Genomic DNA, 15,879 nt, shown 5'->3' with positions numbered 1-15,879 from the left:
TCCACGCGATGGCGTCAAAGAATGCAAATTAAACAGTTGCTGCACCAGAAACATTGCATTGTGGTATCCTCCTTCGTACGGCGTTCCGCAGCAGATTCCACTCCGCGGTCCGGAACAGACATGAACCATCATTTGTACAGGGTGACAAAGGCAGGTCAAAAGGCCTTGGCTAAAGTGAACAAGGAGGAGCTAGGAAAGAAAACTTTTGTGTTTATTTTAAACGGAGTGGCGAAATTAACGAGAATCTCAATAGGATTTTTTTGCTTTCGCAGTTGATGATGCAAAAAACAATAACGTGGATTCAAAAATCTCCCAAAATAACAGTTCTTTTAGTTTATCAAAAACTCCTGTATCATTTCATAGCTAATTTGAATCAAATTTGATCAAAACGATGTTCTTATGCAATTTTTCCTTTGATTTTCACAAAACCTCGTGCTTTTTGTTCTGCTGCAACAGCAATCAAGCGGCATAAACAGAAATATCCCGCGCTCACACACACAACCAATCAATTCAAGAAACGTCAAAGTGTACGGTGGCGACATCATTCTTGATCGTGTCTCGTTGCGGTACTATGGCATCCATGTTTTTTGCTTGTTTGAATTTGAATTGACCGTTTTCGTTGGCGATGGAATAGAAAAGAGTTTCACGTCTGTTTGTCTGTGGTCAAACTTTGTGAGCGTTTTTCTCGGAACACCGAGTGGATTTCCGGGTGCCACGATATCTCGAGATGGGATAGACCAAATTGGCTGAAATTTGGGGTGAAGACTTTCAAGACATATTCCATGTGCATGACGAAGCCCGATTTTGAAATTTTGTTTTTTAAAAAAATACAAAAATCAAAAACTTACGAATTTTTATATGAAAAACACAAAAATATTTGTCTTCACCAAAATTTTGAGCCTATTTGGTCAAAGCAGTGTTGAGATATCGTGGCACCCGTTTTTTGAAACTGCTAACTTCAAATAGCTTTATCTTGGCAAATATACAACCAAATGGGTTCACATTTATTTTATTGATAGATGAAAATGTATATTTAAGGGTGCACAGCAACGAAGGAAGTTGTTGTTTTCTTATTCCAAAATTGTCAAACTTACGGACCCAATCCTGCAACAACGGGATTGTAAAATTAATCAAACTTTGTTGTAAATTACTTTGTGGACAGTACTTTAGGGGATGAATAAAAAAATATTTCGATTGTACCCGTAATTTTGGAGATACTAAAATGTCTGTTACAAAAATCTGGGTGCAAAAGTTCTGGTTGATGTGCACCGTTAAATGCCCTGACAACAGATTTAAAAAAAGTTTAAGCGTGTGCTCAAACCAACCTCTGAATTTTTTGCCGATTTACATGTTTGTAACCCTTTAAGCGACTTAAGCTCGACAATCAAAAATTAGACAGCGAAAAAAACGTTTTTTTCGTCATTCGATTATCCGAAGTGAATTTTTTTCGAGGCCTTCGGATAATCTAGTCTGGACTGTTTAAAGTTAAAATTCGACGCAGCTAAAAACACCATGCCATGCATCTCCTAGAAGCAAGTGTAAAAGTACGGGAATGAATATTTCTAGAGTTTTTTGTTTAATGGTTTTATAAACATATGAAACACAATAGCTTATAGGACCCTTTAAAAAAAACTCTAGATTTCATTTCTAAAATTTCTAATTAGAAAAAATAAACAAAAATTTAAAAAGCTGGATTTTGCTCAGGCCAGATCTACTGCGTTGCATTAGCCGCAGAGAGGATTCTGTAAACGGATCATATTTCACAGAATCTACAGGAGCTGGATAAATACTACGAGTGCTGAAAAAATCGAGTTTTGCAATTTCAGTTTTTGCAATTTTTTGAGAAACTTTGTTTTCTCCGCTTTAGTTTAGCGTCAGTGTGTTTGGTCATATCCAAAACCAAATCAGTATCGAAAAATATTACTTATCGATACAAATGCTAAAAACTTCAAATGAATGATTTTTTTTTCAGTTGGATTTTAAACTGAAACGTTTAGCATGGCTTTCACAGCATAAGCATATCCACGAACTTCAACATAATCTTTGTACACGGAGAGCGTTTTATAAGGGTGTGGTAGTGAGATCTTTCGGTTATGTTTCGTATTTGAGACGCATGAAAAAGTGGGCTGAGAACTGTTGTAGAGTTTCAGCCCACTTTGACAGCACGCTGGTTTGTTTTGATTTTGGTGTTTGCGGCTGAGCGATCTCTACTATTAAATTAAAGTTTAAATTTAACTAGCTAAAATAACTACTAAAAATAACATAATTATAAAGTTTTGTGCCAACAGTCAGCGTATAGTGATTGAACCTAAGCTCTTGTGAAAGTTAAAAATTGTAGTGCATTCAAGGTGAGACAACTCCAAATTTTTCTGAAATTATAATTGGAAATTGACTTAGTGTTTTTTGAGATACTTTAGTTTTTATGTTGAAATAGATTTAACGATGAACGTTTTACATTATTTAACCATTACATAGTAGTTTAAACAAATAATTTTAGAAAGAAGATTTCGTTTGCTGGATTCTAACACGACACGTGAAGCAAAATTAACATTACATTAGAAGTAATGTTAATAATAATGTTTTGCATTGAATTGCCAGTAATGTGTTACCAGTAACTAAGGTAACTAAGATTACAACCCTTTAAAGGAAAAACTCTGTTCATTAGGGAAGTAATTGTGGTACAAAATTAATGATGAAATATACGTTATTCAAAAGCGTTAAAAATTGAAAAAAATGTTTTAAATTTTAGCATAAGGTGCAAAATTTTAAGGGAATGTAGTTCTAATTTGTTTTTTTTTAAGCTCATTTGTAATAAGCCCAATGCAATTTTTTAAGAATTTTGAGCAATATTCTAGCTTTTTGCATCATTGGTTTCTCCATACTATCATTGAATATTAAAGTGCTATGAAAACGTACATTGAAAAAGGGATTTTCTGATCGAATTGGTGTCTTCGGCAAAGTTGTAGGACTTTCCAGATAACATGTAGTTTACGAAAATAAATCCCCGTTTATTTTCATCTCTTTATCACAAAAACTCGATTTTGACAAACTTTATCCCCTTGGTTTTTTATTTTATTTAATTTTTATATGTTTTAGAGGACCAAAAATGCCAACATTTCAGCTTGACGGACGTTTTTATTGCGTCAAGTAAGTCCGGTCAAATATTTTTAAGACTTTATGACAAAATCAATGTGGAATGGAAAATTGAATTGCAATCAAAAATGACTCTTGATAAATATTATTAATAAAGTGTTAAGTTGTTAAAGTGTTTTCAAGTTAAAACCAGTTTTGGGTCATATTTTAGGAAAAAAGGTGTAATATTTTTCAAATATTAAAATAATGCCAATCCTCGCTGTTCGTGCCCAAACCTGAGAAATAAACTGTTAATTCTGACTCTAGTATGTGCGCAAACACTCTGAACAAATATTTTCAAAGGCTACAATTTTAATTTTTTTCAAATTCTAATCTTACCTTCGATATGGCTTTGAATGAAAATTTTGAAAACATATATTTCTGTGTGCTACTCAATTAGTCCTTATTTTTCGATCGGCGATATCATGAAAATAATTGATCAGATTTCCATGCCAAAAAAACGAAACCTTTGTGAAATTTTCTATTTTTTTAATTTTTTCATCTTTTTAGTTTCTGAATTTCTAAATTACTAAGACAAAATAATATATTATTTTTTCCGCGTTCTCATTTTTTATGCAAACTCTTAATCCTAACCTACAACTTTGCCGAAAATAGCAAATCGATCAGAGAATACCGAACGTATACACAGCACTTTTGTATGGACAGCTCCCAAGTTTGTATGTAAACGTGTACGGAGAAACTACTGGCTTATTTGGACATTAGGAATCAATGGACAAAATGTCATCCAAATAAAAAAATATTAAAAAATTGCTCCCTTTTCTATGATTTGATTGCACGGTCTTTTTTTCGGGTACTTTAAAATCAGTATTTCGGCAGGTCTGATATTTGGCTCTTTCCTGAAATCTGGTGGGTTTTGATTTGAAATTTTTTATTATTGATTTTGAAGGTTATTTCTTTGGAAAAGTCATTGCAGTGAAAATTGCTGGATTATACGGAGGTTTGTATGGGACTTCGGATACTCGAATCATGGAAAAAAATCGCATTTGTTATTTTCTTATGTTTAACATCAAATTCGAGTTCTGCGACCCCATTTTAGTCAAATTTGAATGGTTGATTGTATAATTAAATTAAAAAATGCATTTTTTCAATATTTTATTCCCGCCATTTTGGCCGCCATGTTGAATTTAAAAAATTTAAATCACTTTAGAGTAGTTTAGGGGTCATACATAGCTCGACAATAAAAAATAAGACAACGATAAAAAAAATGTGATTCAATTATCCGAAATGAAATTTTGCCAACGCCTTCGGATAACCGAGTCTGGACTGTATTCTGGTGCAATTTCACTTTTTCAATCTAAATTGAGGCAAAATTACAACATAAAAGAGGTAATACTAATCTTCCAAATTTACACCTTGCAAATTTAAAAAAGTTTTTCTAGTGTGTAACAATACTTTACAAATTATCGTAAAAATGTATTTATAATGTTGCCCGAATCAAAATTTGAACCTTAATCAATGTTTTACTTTGAGTATTTAACTTAAAAACTTCTAGTTTGCCATAAAACTTCAAAAAATATTAGTTTCCTGTTATTGTATACCGTAATCTGGGGCGAATCGGGACAGTCTGAATAGGGATAGCAGTTTTTAGAGCACTTAAAGACTTTAAATTGGGAAATGGATGTACACATTTTGTTGGTCTGAGTCTGTTCTAACCGAAACCAACCAGAAAAATCACAATATTGTGCTCCAACATGGTTACAACTGCTGTCCCAATTCGCCCAATGTGTCCCGATTGAGCCCAGTTTACGGTACTTTTGATTTTTGTCGAAAATCTATTCTTCAAATTAAAAAAAATCGCTGCTTCATTTTCTTTCTTGTCGAATTACTGATTGTGATTGGTACGTCCAATTAAATTCATACTAATCACTTTGACACCTAATTTGTCACTTATATTCGCTCGTCTCAAGCATAATAACCATCCAACAACCAAATCAGTTGACCCCAACCGGCAACTCGGTTAATTGGCCGAACCCCTCGGAGAATACGGAAGTCAAAAGGGGCTACGGGTTGATAACGGTTTCTTAATTTTTCACTTAATACGGGCTGGCATTAAAATAGCTTCACACCAATCCCTGCACTTGTTATCTGAAGCGCTCTCTTCTCTATATTTATGTCTGTTTATCAAGATTTTATGTTTGTTTTAACCTGATTAAAAACTCTGTCCACTGACTACTTGAAGTCCTTATCAGTTTGAAGTCTGTTTTGGTGCCACCAAAACTGTTTAGCGCCCAGATAAGAACAGATCAATAACCATAATATGCATTTCCCGATAGAGAGAGAGTGTGATTGTTATTTTACAATTAATTGCATGTGTACGAGCTCTAAAATCCCTTCTTCAATGCGTTCCGCTTAGTATGAGTATCAGCGTTAGCAGTTGATACTACAACACTATGAGGACAAACCCACAGTCTGTAATCAACCGGTCGTCGCGCGTTCAAGTGTCGTCGTCGTTATCTTCGTCGTCGGTGATTCCGATAGTGCCGTTCAGTTGGTCGCAAGAAGCCGGCGAGCTTGGACGTGGTTTGAAACTTGTAGTTGGTGTGATTAATTCCAAGCTTGTGCTAAATTTGTTTGTTTTCGATTTGCATTTGCGTGTTTGGTTTTGCGCAGTCAAGTGTTTGAATTTTCAATTAATTTGAAATTTTATCTGTTTCTTTGGTGAATACGCCCACAAGAGTACCCTAAAATGGCCTCTGTACAGAAAAAGGAAAAGATTGCCATCATTGGCAGGTAAGTACTAAGACAAGCTACTAATCATAATTTGAATCAATCCAATCGCAGAGACGAACAATCATAAATTAAACTTTCACTTTCTACCGAAAACCTGGTCAATGGGTCCTACACGCCGAAAACCAGTTCCCAGTTACGTCACAGTTGAACCATGCAATTTTGAGTCAAACCGGTACGAACCTCCAAATATCAAGATTTCATAACTGACCTCACCTCATAGTTTAAAGAGAGTATCTGGTTGAATGAACCTGTTTTCTAATCAGCTCATCTTGCCCGAAGTCTCTTCCTTGATTTAATCAGCAGATAAGAAGCTCCCCGTTTTGGTTCAGAATGACCCCAAACTGTCCTTCGAGAGCCGGTTGAGGCGCAACCCCTTTTTAATGCACTGTACTGCCCATGTTCGCATAAATGTCCCATATGTAAAAACAGCAAACTGAGAAAAACGCATTTGAAGTTTGTCCCATACATAAGGCTACGTGTTAAGTTTTCGCGAAAAAACTGGATTTCCTCTTGATTTCTAGAACAAAGTACTGGATGTTATAGGCTCTTTTGAAAGAGCACACAATTTTGAACCAAACTGCATCAATAACTCGAAATCGATGGAAATGCATATGGGACATTTATGCGATCAGGGGCAGTGTATTGTGTGTTTGTACACGCCACTCTTGTTGTTGAACAATTTTATCTGGGATGTTTGCAAACAACGTGCAACGTGTGATTCTTTTATTTTTTGTGATGTTTTTGCGAAGCTTTATTCAATTAACACCGGAAAGTTTTTACATTCTTTAACATTAGCAGCGCTTGAAAATATATAAAAGAGAATTTCCTCGAGTTTTGCGATTGTTTTGATCATGAGCTGTTCTTGAATTTTTGCAAGAGATTTTTTTTAAGGTCAAAATATGATTTTTTATCAATCAATACCAAATAATTAAAAATTGAAGGGGGGAATGAAGGTCTTGAAAATAATTCAATGGGGGAATGGATCAAAAAAGGGTGAGAACCACTGGTCTAGAAAGCCACAAGCTAAAGAATTTGGTTTGCAGCTGAATTTGAAAGAAGAATATATATTTTTCACAGTTGCCCAACCTTTTAAAAGACAATTGTAATATTCTAAAATTTTAAATACAGTAGTTGTTCGATAACTGGGCGCTGTTTAACTGGGCTGCTTTTTAACTGGGCGCTCGATAACTGGGCCGTAGCCCAGTTAAAAAGCAGATAAACGTCAAAAAACCAAAACAAACCGAAATGACCGAGGGGTTAATGGATGCAAAAATCATTTTCAATAAATACAAAAACTTTTTTTAAACATTAATTTAATTTCAAGTCACAATTAAAAAAATATGAAAACCAATCATTGTAAATTAATTTGAGTAGGCTTTTATTTTTATGTTTCATCAGAAAAATATTATGCATCGGTGGTCCCCTCGTAATGTTTCGTTCAGCCCAGTTAGCGAGCAGCATTCGGTGACTGGGCTACGTTCTCAGCCCAGTTACCGAACAAGTACTGTACCATGTTTAGCTTTGATATGCAAAAACCAGTTGTTTAAACGTTTAAATGAAACATGAGAATCAAAACGTGAAATAAACTCAAAATTTAATTAATTTCTAAAGTGCATAAATAAATAATAGTAATAGTGCTTAAAAATATTTCCAAAATTTCAAACCAATTTGACAAATTTTAATTTCTTAAAAAATAGAAGTAATTTTTTTTGCTTAAGCGGCATTTTTTCTTATTTTACTGAAACTTTATCGGTTGATTCCATAAAATCAGAAAAAAATCCCGACTTTTCCAGAACCTCAAAAAATAGGTATTTCTTATCTGAAGAATGATTTCATATCAAAAACATACAATAAACCGTAGGACAAAATTTCAAAAAAAATATCAAACAATTGAGGCCGTTGCAAATATTTTTTGAAGTTTATGTCCCTCGACTCAGACCAAAGTCATAAGGGAGGGGCAAAAAAATAAAAAAGTTTAAAAATGAATTTACGAGCCACGGTTTTAACATTTGAATGAAAAAAGTGTTTAGAAATGCATTATTCACCTGTCCAGTTGTTTTGCAATCATCAGTTTCCAAAATACCTTAGTATTGACGAAAATTTATTTTTTTGCAACATAAACTTTGAAAAATATTTGCAACGGCCTTAAGTAAAAAAAAATTAAATTCCGCCTTTCTTCAAAAATAAAAGAGTTGTTTTGAGTAAAAACATAAATCATCAGATTTTGAAAAATAATCGAAAGCGTAACGCTTAACAAATAATCACAAATTCCCGACTTTATCCCGATTTTTCGTGGATTTTGGGGAATTCCCGATTTCCCGACTTGAGTGGCCACCGTGGTGTATCATTTATTTCTTCATACAAGTCTCCATATAAATGTGCAACGAAATTATTCTAAAATTCGTATCATGAGAAGGGATTTTCTTATACATTTGTTGTCTTCGGCATAGTTTTAGGTTATGGTTAGGATTTTTTAGAAATAATGGTTGTGTGTGCGTGTGTGTGTGCAACCAACCAGACGGGACCACGTGGTCACTTCTTACAAATTGAGTTGTTTCCATGTATTTTTAGATCTACATTCTATACATGCAAATAACTCGCATAGGCATTTGGAAGGTGTTAGCTCTGCCGAGCATCGGTGACCCATTTCTACGCTGGCTAGCCGAGCGCGAGGTACTTCAGCTTTATCGACAAGCCCCGCCCTGAAGAACGTTTGCACCAATCGGGTTCAAACGTTATTTAGAACTTCCGAACCCTTGTCAAATGGACAAGGACCCAGCGCGTATATAGTTGATAGTAACAGTATTCCTAATTCCAGTCATAGCTCACCAAGCCGTGATGGCCTAGTAGTTAGCATTTTTTTGCTTACCAATCCAAAGGACGGGGGATCGAACCCCGACTCGAGCGAGTTTGATTTTTCGTTCATGTTCAGAGTTTCAAGATTTATAATTCCTATACTTTCTCGTTGGGAGCCGATGGGAATCGAACCCAGGACCATTCGCTTACAAAGCGAACACCGTAACCAGTCAGCCACGGCCGCTCCTTATGGATTTTTTAGAAATAATGGTTACACTTTAACAATTCCATATTTAAATCATTGGCGAACAAACAGTAAATTGGATATGATTATTTTTTTCAAAAACTTGTTTTGCCTTCCTCACTGAGGTAAGGCTATAATCCTGCTCTAAAAATGAACTTTGTATAAAAACGTCGTAGACCCACCTTCATGTATACATATCGACTCAGAATAGAAAACTGAACAAATGTCTGTGTGTATGTGTGTGTGTATGTATGTATGTGACCAACAAACTAGCTCATGTGTCTCGGCACTGGCTGAACCGATTTGACCCGAACTTGTTGCATTTGACTTGGTTTAGGGTCCCATAGATCGAGTTTTATACAGATTGAAGTTTCGATAAGTAGTTCATAAGTTATGTATAAAAATGTGTTTTCATATATATCCGGATCTCACTCAAATGCATGTAAACTATGTCCGGGTCCATCATCCGACTCATCGTTGGTTAGGTTATCAAAAGACCTTTCCATCGAGTCCACAACATTGAAGGTCTGGCAACCCTGTCTCGAGATATGGCCAATTAAGTGACATTGATGTACTTTTTGGAAGCTGGATCTCACTTAAATGTATGTAAACTATGTCTGGATCCACCATCGAACCCATCGTTGGTTAGGTTATCAAAAGACCTTTCCAACGAGTCCAAAACATTGAAGATCTGGCAACCCTGTCTCGAGATATGGCCAATTAAGTGATATTGATGTACTTTTTGGAAGCTGGATCTCATTTAAATGTATGTAAACTATGTCTGGATCCACCATCCAACCCATCGTTGGTTATCAAAAGACCTTTCCAACGAGTCCAAAACATTGAAGATCTGGCAACCCTGTCTCGAGATATGGCCCCATAAGTGATATTGATGTACTTTTTGGAAGCTGGATTTCACTTAAATGTATGTAAACTATGTCTGGATCCACCATCCAACCCATCGTTGGTTAGGTTATCAAAAGACCTTTCCAACGAGTCCAAAACATTGAAGATCTGGCAACCCTGTCTCGAGATATGGCCACTTAAGTGATATTGATGTACTTTTTGGAAGCTGGATCTCACTTAAATGTATGTAAACTATGTCTGGATCCACCATCCAACCCATCGTTGGTTATCAAAAGACCTTTCCAACGAGTCCAAAACATTGAAGATCTGGCAACCCTGTCTCGAGATATGGCCCCATAAGTGATATTGATGTACTTTTTGGAAGCTGGATTTCACTTAAATGTATGTAAACTATGTCTGGATCCACCATCCAACCCATCGTTGGTTAGGTTATCAAAAGACCTTTCCAACGAGTCCAAAACATTGAAGATCTGGCAACCCTGTCTCGAGATATGGCCACTTAAGTGATATTGATGTACTTTTTGGAAGCTGGATCTCACTTAAATGTATGTAAACTATGTCTGGATCCACCATCCAACCCATCGTTGGTTAGGTTATCAAAAGACCTTTCCAACGAGTCCAAAACATTGAAGATCTGGCAACCCTGTCTCGAGATATGGCCCCATAAGTGATATTGATGTACTTTTTGAAAGCTGGATTTCACTTAAATGTATGTAAACTATATCTGGATCCACCATCCAACCCATCGTTGGTTAGGTTATCAAAAGACCTTTCCAACGAGTCCAAAACATTGAAGATCTGGCAACCCTGTCTCGAGATATGGCCAATTAAGTGATATTGATGTACTTTTTGGAAGCTGGATCTCACTTAAATGTATGTAAACTATGTCCGGATCCACCATCCAACCCATCGTTGGTTATCAAAAGACCTTTCCAACGAGTCCAAAACATGGAAGATCTGGCAACCCTGTCTCGAGATATGGCCACTTAAGTGATATTTATGTTCTTTTTTATTCCAGATCTAAAAAATAGATGAAATTTGTGTTGATGGTAATGAGTGAGGAAGGCTCCAACCACATAGGTGGATTAAGTTAGTTTTTTGGTTTCAAATTGCATATGCTATCGAAATGTACTTTTGTTAAACTTTTGAAAAAGTTGAATAATTTTTAAAATAGCGTTTACACATCTATGAAAAAACTCTGATAGATCACGAAATTCTCTAAAATTTTACATTGGGTCTCCTTCATTTGTTTTCTGAAATAGGCCTTGCAAATATTATAAAAAATATGAGTTCATTTTTCAATCAATGATATCATAGAGGCTCTCAATTTTTATTGATTTTTAACACTCCAACGCAGAGCGTCGCACGGATTTGTACGAAATTTCGATTTTCTCCAAAAAACACTATTTTTTCAAAAAAAAAACACAACTCAGCGGCAGTTTTTTTGACCATACTTTTCTATGGCTCAAAAGTTGCGGATTCTTGTCCCCTAAAACATATCAAAAAATCTCGAAAATAAAAAAAAAACAAATTTCGAGAAATTGAGTTTTTTGTGAAAAAAAAGTTAGTAAAAAAAATCGGAAAATCCTCAACAATACCTACAACTTTGCCGAAGACACCCAATTCAATTCAATTCAATTCGGTTTTATTGGTGAATTATCAATATACAATAAGTTCTTTTGGAATACATAACAGAGTTTTGGAGTTCCTTTCAGCTGTGTGTTACATCATAATCCATTTTGGAACAATTGTTGCTTGTAGTTAAGGGGTTACCGAAAGTAAGAAAAAGATAAGAAAAAAAAACTTACTAAAATTGCAAGGGAAAGGGGATAGAAATAGAGAAAGCTTAAAACTAGATCACAATTTTTTATCCTTTATAGATGTGCTTGATCATCAGCTTCCCGAGGGCCAGAAATTGCTCCGCCTTGTTACGGCAGGTCCGAAACCGCGTCATCATCTCCCCCGCGAGAGCAAAGAACTCCGGCAGGGTGAAGAGATCTTCCGCGGTGACTCCTTGCTGGGTCGCATCGCCGCTACCGGCAGCGACCACGCTCGCAAACGACCGCCCCCATCCAGGAGGGAACGCTGGGTTGTCCGCTGGAACCGTACGCTGGCCAGCTGCAGGAACGGCTGCGCTCGTACTTCGCTGAGGAGGATGGGACGCTGCTGCTTTCTTCTTCCTCTTTTCCTGCTCCTCGAGGTAGGACTTCCGCGCGACGCATCCGCGGTAATTACCGGTATGGTTACCGCCGCAGTTCGCGCACTTGATGCGCGCCTTGGTTTGCTCTGCCTTGTCCCCCAGGTCCGCCTTGCACGGCAGTGCACACGCCTCAGAGAGGTGTGTTTCACCGCACTTCACACAGCGGGGCCGGAGGTTGCAGTTCCGCGAGCCGTGGCCGAATTTCTGGCAACGGTGGCATTGTGCTGCGTCCGACGGGTTCTTTGAGTAGAACCGCCAGTTTACCCAAAAACCGTCCAACGCCTTAGTCCGCCGCAGGTCTTGAAGTTTGACGGTGCCGCGGTCGAAGTACAACAGGTACAGTGTGTGTGTACCTGTGACTGTTGTCTTCCGCGAGAGGACTTTTATGTCTCGCGGCGTTATTCCGACACCCGAGAGGTGCTCCTTGAGGACGGAGGTCGGGCGGTCTTGGTACCCCTGCAAGACGATCTTAACAGCGGTCTTCTGCACGGGGTCGAATGTGTAGAACTTGAAGTTTTTACGCTTCAATTTCTCCACAACCAGGTCGAAGTTCTTTTGGTCAAATGTGAACACTTGCACTGACGATTTACCTATTTTGAGGCAGTACACGAGGCCTTCCAGCTGCTCGTCAACATCGTCCGCCAACGTGTCCAAAACAAAAATTGGTGGTGGTCGTCGTTCCTTTGGAGTAATTACTTTTTTTGGCGAAATCACTTTCTTCCGTGCACGACCTTCGTCGTCGTCGTCGTCGGTAGTGCTACCGTCGGTGTTGTTGTTGTTGCTTTCCTCGTCACTCAGTCTCGCGAACTTGTTACTGGTGGGAATGTTGGCGGATGTTGAAGCGCCATCGGTCGACGGATTGCCGGAAGTAGCTGAACGGAGCCTTATAGGGCTGCGGCCCTGGACACGGTAATTAGGGTGTAATAACTTGGGGTCGAATCCTTTGGCGCACACACTCCCCGGCGCGATGGCGGACGACGCGGCGTTGGTTTGTTTACCTTTTTGCACACGGCCGGTAGACGAACTTCGCGGGTTTTTCGAGGCCGCACTCGAACTGCCACGGCCACGGCCGGCCCTTGGCATGCTGCAGGAGCAAACTCGCGGCTAATCCCGGTAAATTACGGCGAAAAATTTCGAAAAAACGATGGAGCACTGAGCACTTGACTGCTGCTTGCACTCGTGCGTACACGGAGGTGGGGACACCAAATTGATCAGAAAATTCACACAAAAGTTACAAATGTTTGAATATTTACGTACCATTCTTGTATGGACAGCTGTCAAAATTGTATGGAGACTTGTATGGGTGAACCAATGAAAAAAATAGCTTGTTTGGTCATAGGGAAGGCCCCCACAAAGTTTGAGCCAAATCAAAAATACAAAAAATAAAAATGGTCGAAATCAGCCGATTCCGTAGAGAATTGCTCATTTGTTAAGCAATACAGACCTTTCCGAGACGTAAAATTACAATTGCCCTGAGATTTTGATTAAAAAAAACTCTCAGCAATCGAATGCAATTATTAGTTTTTCCGTAAGGGCTCGTCCAATAGGGAAAAAATGCATTTTAAAATATCAAGCGCAAAATTTTCTTATCTTGCAACACTACGTAAATTTTGATCACCCGTTGGATTTTACGTTAAAAAAAACAGCAAATTTGCTTACCCAAAAGTTGTCTTTTTGTTAAGTTTTAGGAAAGTGCATTTTGAAAATGAGATTTTTCAAAAATCTAAAGAAAGGAAGAAGAATGCCACGGGGGCGGACCTAATGTCACCAATCTTGGCATTATTTGTTTTTGAGGCAAAAACAATTCCCATGCCAAATATGAGCAGATTTGGTGAAGACCATGTATGTTATCCTAACAAAACAATTTATACAAATTTGAAACAGACTTAATATGTATTATGATCGGGGTGTCTGGTAGAAAAGCAAAGAAGCGATCTCATTGAAGTTTTCATGTGTCATGCAAACATTTCACCCCATTTTTATTTTCTTAAACATCTCATAACGATTGGGAGAATTGACCAAATTGGATGCTTCCCGTTGCAAAAGATCTGGATTTGTCTATACTGCCGTTCTACGCATAATTGTCCATGTTCAAAAAAGAGCAACTGAGAAAAACGCGATTGAAATTTTTCGATTGATTTCTGTTTTTCTACGCATAATTGTCCCGGAGGTCCCTATTCGCCCTATGTGATCCTAATCGCCCCAGTTAGTAGTTTATCACTTTTATCTATGATTTTCTTGCTATACAATATGTAAACAAGACATAATGCTTCGTAAAACTAATGATTCCGGGAAAGAACATACTTGATGGGACAATTAAAACTGTAACGATGGGACAAAAACAGACTTGGTGTTGTTTCAAAGAGTTTCCGAACAAAGTACTAGATATTATGAGTTTTTCTAAAAGTATTCATCAAAGTAAACTTAAAAAATGTAAAAAAGTCAAAATCGTCCAAAAATTACATGGGACAATTATGCGTAGAACGGCAGTATATGGGAGGAAAATATGGTCCAATCTCGGGAAATTCTGATTGAAATAAATCCTATGGAATTGAATGTATAAAAAATGAGTTTTTTCTGAAGAATCTCAAACAATCTTCTAGATAAGTTATTTATTTCTGAGGTAGTTTTCAGATACAAGACTCTGCTCGAGAAGTAACAGAAATGACAATCAATTACCCTTACCTAATTAAAAGCCTAACAAAACTCTCACATTTTATTCCACAACCAGCGGTCTCATCGGTCGATCATGGGCGATGCTGTTTGCCGGAGTCGGCTACCAGGTCACCATTTTCGACATCATCCCCGAGGTGGTCGAGAAGGCCCTCAAGCAAACCGAGGAAGAACTGAACAACTTGGAAAAGAACGGTCTGCTGCGGGGTAAGCTGACCGCAGCCCAGCAGTTTAGCTGCATCCGGGGCTCGCACAATTTGAAGGAAGCCGTGACCGGAGCCCTGTTCCTGCAGGAATGCATCCCTGAGGTGCTGGACATGAAAAAGAAGCTGTACGGCGATTTGGACGCCGTGGTCGGTTCGAACACGATCATCTCCAGCTCGACCAGCACGTTCATGCCGTCGCTGTTCAGCAAGGACTTGAAGCACAAGGATCAGGTATTTTGTCAATAATTGCAACAGGATTTATACGCTACAACGTTCCATTCCCTTTTAAGGTTCTGGTGTCCCACCCGGTGAATCCCCCGTACTACGTCCCACTGGTGGAAATCGTCCCGGCCCCCTGGACCAAGCCCGAGTACACCGCAAAAACCCGCGAACTGATGACCGAGATCGGCCAGAAGCCGGTGCTGCTGTCGCGAGAAATCGAAGGATTCGCGCTGAACCGAATTCAGTACGCGATCCTGAACGAAACGTGGCGCCTCGTGGCGGACGGAATCCTCAGCGTTAAGGACATCGACAGCGTCATGTCGGATGGACTGGGCATGCGGTACGCGTTCCTTGGCCCACTCGAGACGGCCCACCTCAACGCGGAGGGAATGTTGAGCTATTGCGATCGGTACAGCAAAACGATCTATGCCGTGAGTCAAACGATGGGAGAGACACCCCGGATGGAGGGACCGGTTGCGCAGCAGGTCGCCAAGGAGCTGGAAGAGATGGTTGCGCTGGATAAACTGCCCGAGAGACGTGCCTGGCGGGATGCGTGCTTGACCAAGTTGGCTCAGCTGAAGAAGAACATCTAAAGGGGGGCTTGTTTGGAGAAATGCTTGCCATTTTTGCATTTTCTGACTACTTCAATAAACATCTACTAATCGTATAATCATATTTTGAACGAGTTTTATTTATATTGAAATTTCCTGCTTCAATTTAACGAGATAGCATAGCTGAGTAATCCTCTATGTTAATGCAAATCGACTTTTCTTTGTATTTTTTGATCT

At 38.4% G+C, this 15,879-nt stretch overlaps 2 protein-coding genes across 2 annotated transcripts in view; both read left to right on the top strand.

Moving 5' to 3' along the window:
* Positions 1-2,053: 2,053 nt before the first annotated feature.
* The window catches only part of LOC120422650 (alpha/beta-tubulin-N-acetyltransferase 9-like), a 66,790-nt gene continuing 52,964 nt past the window's right edge, over positions 2,054-15,879 (top strand). The window contains exon 1 of the mRNA XM_039586155.2: positions 2,054-2,348. The gene's annotated coding sequence lies outside the window, so the exon portion shown is untranslated. The remainder of the gene's footprint in view (positions 2,349-15,879) is intronic.
* LOC120422649 (lambda-crystallin homolog) lies at positions 5,612-15,763 on the top strand. Its single transcript, XM_039586154.2, has 3 exons — positions 5,612-5,883; positions 14,722-15,100; positions 15,160-15,763. The coding sequence occupies exons 1-3, from the start codon at positions 5,840-5,842 to the stop codon at positions 15,682-15,684; spliced, it is 948 nt and encodes a 315-aa protein (XP_039442088.1). The 5' UTR covers positions 5,612-5,839; the 3' UTR covers positions 15,685-15,763.

The sequence above is a fragment of the Culex pipiens genome, chromosome 3 (assembly GCF_016801865.2).
Source record: "Culex pipiens pallens isolate TS chromosome 3, TS_CPP_V2, whole genome shotgun sequence".
Classification (NCBI taxonomy): domain Eukaryota; kingdom Metazoa; phylum Arthropoda; class Insecta; order Diptera; family Culicidae; genus Culex; species Culex pipiens.
This window is presented reverse-complemented; position numbering and strand designations above follow the sequence as displayed.

What these genes read in the sequence shown, in the direction of transcription:
- LOC120422649 (XM_039586154.2), top strand. Translation starts at nt 5,840, where the DNA reads ATGGCCTCTGTACAGAAAAAGGAAAAGATTGCCATCATTGGCAG. An exon ending in AAGATTGCCATCATTGGCAG is followed by an intron (nt 5,884 to 14,721) that starts GTAAGTACTAAG and finishes TTCCACAACCAG; the next exon opens with CGGTCTCATCGGTCGATCAT. An exon ending in ACTTGAAGCACAAGGATCAG is followed by an intron (nt 15,101 to 15,159) that starts GTATTTTGTCAA and finishes TTCCCTTTTAAG; the next exon opens with GTTCTGGTGTCCCACCCGGT.